The sequence below is a fragment of the Cenococcum geophilum genome (genome assembly GCF_001692895.1).
Source record: "Cenococcum geophilum 1.58 unplaced genomic scaffold K441scaffold_120, whole genome shotgun sequence".
Taxonomy (NCBI): domain Eukaryota; kingdom Fungi; phylum Ascomycota; class Dothideomycetes; order Gloniales; family Gloniaceae; genus Cenococcum; species Cenococcum geophilum.
The window spans coordinates 27,208-33,138 of record NW_027137678.1 but is presented as its reverse complement, the minus strand read 5'-3'; the positions used below and the strand labels follow the sequence as shown (position 1 = coordinate 33,138).

Here is a 5,931-nt window from a genome sequence, read left to right as displayed (position 1 = left end):
ATAGAGGTATAATATGGCCGATTCTTAACCTATAGCTTAACTATCTTTATCTAATTACAAGCTATTTTATAAAAATTTATATATAAAAGATTTTCTTAAGAAGATTCTTTATAACTTTTATATATATTATAAATCTATATAAGGTGTAGTTATAAAAATAGGTTTATGTTATAAAAAAATTTATATAGGAACTAGCTTATCGAAAAACTTATAGAAGATAAGAAAACTATAATAAGCCAGCTTACCGCCAAGGTAGTATAACAAGTTTCTGCTGGTAGATTTCTACTACATTATTAAACGTTCTACCAAGTTTGTTTTTAACAGGATAATTCCATTACTTTTAAGTTTTTTTTAATATTCTAAATAGCTGCTAAAAGATCTACTACTAAACGTTCTATAGAGGACTATAATTTAGCTATAAGGGCTTAAATTGTAGCTCTTAGAGCTTATGGAATCCCAGCCACCGAAATTGCAAAGATAATATAAAAATTTAAACAAACTATACGAGATATATATTGCCGTGAGCCTTGCTAGCCGTATATAAAGAGGTTACTACGTATAAGAAAGCGCTATAGTATAGAGAGGTTGCAAGAAAGGAATAGCGGGCGGTATTAAGCAGTAGAGGATTTAAGCTTAGATTAAGCGGATTATTAGGCATATCTAGAGGGTTATTAAGCTTAAAGAAGGTAACAAGTATAGAGAGGGTGCTATAGAGGCACTAAGACGCTTAAAAGCACCTAAAGCGGAAGAGGGCAAATGGGAGGGTATCTAGATTTGGAAGGCGGTGAGCCAAGGTGGTCAATTTTCTTGGCGGCAAAGACTTTTGAAACGCACCTCCGTAAAAGCGGCGACAGATATAGGCCTAAGCGAGGAGAAACTGCCTCCTAAAACGGGGGATAGGAACCTCTAAATCCGACTACGTCTTCCCCAATAACAAGATTCTAAGTTATATCGCCACAGAGCCTTGTAAGCCTTATTATATTACCGCTAAGGCCCTTAGCCTAATTAGGTAGTAGAAGGTTGCGGGTTTAGTTCCTATTAGTAGCGTATTTAAAAAAAAAAATCTATTAAATCACGTATTAACAAGGCTTTAAATTAATTATATTATTCTTATCTTATTTTTAACGCCCTAAGTTATATTAGACCTATACATCTATATTATAACCTAATAGGCTATTTAAAAACTTTAGGAAAAGTAGTATAATTATATTAGGCTAGCTCTAAATTAAATTAAAGTAATTATAGAACTTACCGTACCACTATACTACGGAGACTTTGTATTATAATATCTACAATTTAATTAAATTATAACCCCTTCCTAAACCTTATAATTAAATGTTTTTATATATAACACTACGCTAAGGATTACGATGCAGGTGCAGATTATAATTTAAGTATGGCTTAATTATAATGCAGTGGCTCTACGCTAATTAATTAATATACGGCCTTAAGATTAAGATCTATAACACTAAAAACAAGCTCTAAGCCACTAATTTTACACTGGCAGAATTGAACTTGGCAAAAGATTTGGACAGTAAAGTTACTGCCAAGAGTTACTGTGCGGATCCTGTCCGGCTTCTTATCTCTGCTTTTCACATATATATAAATTAGACGAGTATAATACTGCTCAGATGACCCAAAACATGGAGTAAAGCTAATTATATTCCTTCTGTGTACTAAACTTGAAGTTTTAAACTGGCTTAGACCTGCTAAAAATTGTCCTATAGTGACATAGTTGTCGAACAGGACGATCAAGGATGGGAACTTTGGTCTATTGCAAGAGGCTCTAGAGCCTCATTAAATATATAAATTGGGTGGGTCAAAGGCGCCCCTAAACTAAGCTTGATGTAGTAGTGATCGAATACCAGGCCGACAACAGTTCCTTCTCCTCCTAAAGGTGTTACTTAGAATTTAAATTGCATATTTCAACAAAAGTAAAGGCAGTCGTCCAGATATGCATGAAGTATTTCTAAGGGAAAAGGAAATGGAAAGGGAATTAGGAGGTTCGTGTGGAAGTTTTGGATAAAGCGGATTTTTACCACTCCTATTTACCTTCAATTTCTTCAGAGTTTCGATTTAAAGCTTTAATCCCCTTTTCGGCTAGCAGTAACCTGGGGTGCTTACAGCTATTCATATTATTATGCAAAAAATTCATTAGCTAGTTTTTGGTTCTGCTTAAAAAGGCTAGTGGTCTTATTAATATTTAATATTAGTATAAGGCCGTACTAATATTAATATTGAATATTGAATATGGTACAGTCTTGGCATGGTGTGTTAATTAAAAGCGGGCTCCGTACGCCCCCGGGCTCTGGTAGAGCTTCAAAATAGCTGCTCTCTCGTGACTGCTCTCTAGATTCTACCAAGGCCTCCGAAGCCTCTTGTACTACATTCGTCGCCATAAGCCTACCTCTGGTGGTGTTATTATTTAGTAGCCGGCTCTTTGAGCACTCCATACGTTTAATATTGCTACTCCCTAGTGATATGCGGTCAGCTAACTGGCGTCTTTTACGAGTGGTTACAGTTGGTGTATTTGGTGTAGAGTTGCTCGACGCGTTGTCGTCGCCGCCAGAGTGGGTAAACCGATCAGGGTCGAGCTCAGGAGTGGCAGAGGAGGATGTATCGTCGTCTTCAATTACGTTGGTAGATGAGGGAGGCATGGCGTTGATCAAAGGTAGAGTGTACGCGTTGACTGGGAAATATGTAAGAAAAGAAACTATATATGCACGAGGTAGGTGCAGACAACAAGGAGGGTGGTAGGCAACAAGGTGGTCAACGGTCGACAGTACAGGGGTTGCAAAAATCGTCAAAATTGACGATGTTGTGCGCGGTGGCTTGCAAGATATAATTTAATATTTAGTAATTTTAAATTTCTATGGGTTAACCTAACAAATTTAAAATGCGCACATATTGTAAGGAGGCCCGAGAGTCATTTGCTGGTATATTTACCTTATTTTTGCCACCTCAACCTTAAAAATATTCAATCTTCAATATCTTTCAGTATTGAACATATTTTATTGATAAGAGCACTGAAGAAGGCCGGTGGCTGAATAAATGATAGCCACCACGCCATTTTTCAGACGTTTACATCAATACAATTTTTTTTATGAGTCAGAAGCCAAACGCAGATTTTTTCTCCAGGTTCTCGACTGCTCTTTTTCCAAACACTTTTTCTGCCTCATCCTTTCAACCAAAACCATCAGAAACCAACATCAACCCATATCGATCACACCAAGTGCAGTTTGGTCCCAATCTCTTTATCGAAACACCTTCGACTCCTTAATCTTTAATTACCTCCACTTAGTCTATCATGGGTTTCAAGCGGAAGTTAGGGGAGCTCCAGGAGACCAGCACCGAGAAGTCGAAAGTAGACAAGCAGACCATCCAAAAACCTAGCGATAGTCTTAGCGGTGGCAAAGCCCGTGAAATCGAAGCCAGCAATATTAGAACCAGAGATACGAAAGTCCTAGACAGGGTCCTACTGGACAGATCAAATGCTGTCATTCCTCGCTCCACGTGGAGAAATCTGAAGTCGAAACCCGCGAGGCCCTTCCGATACACTACGCATCGCCCTCGTTCCCACCTACTTCGTAATACGAAGAACGAAGGGCAATCCGTTCCTCAGGGACACAGCTTCGCATCTCCTAGCAATGCAGATACTTTCATGACTGACTCGGACGAAGTCGAAAACCAAATGGCAACCCCGAGCGACTCTGGCATCACATTTGTCGAAGCGGACATCCAGAACAGTCTTCGTAAGATGTTGTCACACGACTCAGGATACCAATCAATAGAATCAGGGGGACAAGCTCAGACTGGAGAGGACCCTAATTCTGTTCCAACGCTACCGTATCAGGTGATAGCTCAACCAGTTTTAGAATTCACCGACACACTTGTCGAGTATTCCCAATCCTCAGCTCAACAAACTGAAGAGGCCATGATTGGTTCAAGACAGTCCAGCATTGCATCGACTACATCATCTACCAAGGAAAGCTCAACCAAAGCAATCGACGCAACTGGACCTTTCGAAGCTCCCCAAATCAATCACTTCGATTCTCGCTTCTCACATGAAATCACAGTGTCAGCCAAATGTAGATCGCAACCGTCTTCTACGTTGCGACCGTCAGGAGGCCTCTTGGCACCATGTAAAGATCAATCTACAGACGAGTTCGTTCGACACATAGGCATTGCCGAAGATGACGCTGAAGTTCCCCTCGATACCCACAACAATGTGCAGATCCCAATCTGTGTTTCCTTCTCAGGACCGCCCGAAAATCCTGTGGACTGCCAAAAGGGTGTAATGGCATGGAATACTGATGGTCAGATGCATTGGGATCCCAAGTGGGTAATGGAACCTGATGTGGGGCGTATTAAAGAGGCCGTCCAGCCGTTCTGGGGTCATTGCGGATTTCCGAATGCCGACATCACTGTCGAGTATCTTACCGAAGGTTCATGGAATAAGGCATACACAGTCAGCTCGATTGACGAACAAACGGGAGCGAGACATGAATGTATTTTTCGAGTAGCGCTACCGGTTGTGCCTTGGTACAAGGTGCAGAGTGAAGTCGCTACCATGGAGTATGTTCGCATCAACACTACTATCCCGGTTCCCAGAGTTTATGCCTTCGACTCCTCCATGAACAACGCGGTCGGGCTCGAGTGGATCCTGATGGAGAAAATCCAGGGTGAAAGCTACGGGGATGCGGCGGATTATATGTCGACCGGGGCGAAGCTTGAGGTCAAAAGGAAGATTGCCGAGTGGATGGATCAATTGTCCAAGTTGACGTTCGATGGAATCGGCAGCTTGTACTGCCAGTGGGACCGTACTTCGCCTGACTTCGGACAGTTCAAGCTGGGGCCTATCGTTTATCAGACATTTATGCCAGCCAAGCGGGCACAGTATGAGGTCTTCCACGGCCCGTACGGAAGCTTAGCTGAATGCTATCATGCGTTGCTTGAAGTTCAGCTGGCAGAAGCAAATGATCCGGAGACAAAATTCAAGGTTGAAGATGAGCCTCATCTAGAGGTGGAGTTCAGGGAAAAAATGAGGGTGCGAGAGCTTGAGTTGAGGGATGAAAAGTTAGACATCAACCATCGAGCCTCGCAGATACGGAAGGAAGTGAGGAAGTTGGAAGATGAAATAGCAAGATTGCTGGTCGATATGAGCACAGAGAGAAAGCTCGATGTTGAAGCCGGTCGATGGATCTGGGCAGTTGCGGCAGTTGTATGGAATTCGAGAGATAAATCTGCAGTAGACCGTATCAAGGAGCTTCGGGAGTTAAGAAGAGAGCACAAGTTAGGCCGAGATCTGGTCTCAAGAATCACCCAGCTGATTGGCTCCGATACTATCGATGCTCAGATCCAGGCGGATGCATTGCAAAACGAGAATTCTATCGCTATGCTCCGTCAGGCTGCAAAAGACCATGAAGCCAGCCAGAGTCCTACAGTATGGTCCAGCGAGTCTCTCGATGATGTCCACCGACTCGGCTGCGGTCTCCACAAAGCGATATCTCATATTATCGGACAGAAGTCACTCGGCCCCAACTCCACCTACCTTCGCCACTGGGATATCTCAGAGAGCAATGTTATGGTCGGCTCCTGTGACCAGGCAGCCGCTTTGATCGACTGGGAGCAAATCATCACGGTCCCTCTTGACTTCAATAGCGGCCTGCCAGGGATCTTAGACGGTAGAGAGTATTCCAATCTACCACCGTGGCCCGCAGGCCACTTTAAGACCGAAGATCGTCTAGAAGTCGAGGAGATGTACGAGAACACGCCGTATAAACGCGCGTTCGTGCGGCGTTTAAGAGAGCTTAAGTCTCCAATCTTGGACACTCTTGGAGGAGACTCTGAAGAGATGGACCTCCGTGCCGTGATCGAAGATCTTCCGGGGCATAGCTACGAACGGTACGAATTGGATATATTGCCGATGAT

General features: G+C 42.7%; 1 protein-coding gene across 1 annotated transcript; it reads left to right on the top strand.

Annotated features, from left to right (window-relative positions):
* Positions 1-4,144: 4,144 nt before the first annotated feature.
* On the top strand, positions 4,145-5,629 carry K441DRAFT_649987 (uncharacterized protein; the record flags this gene model as incomplete). Its single annotated transcript, XM_067646964.1, has 2 exons — positions 4,145-5,023; positions 5,435-5,629. Coding segments are annotated over exons 1-2 (921 nt in total), but the record flags the coding sequence as incomplete, so codon positions are not given.
* Positions 5,630-5,931: the final 302 nt, after the last annotated feature.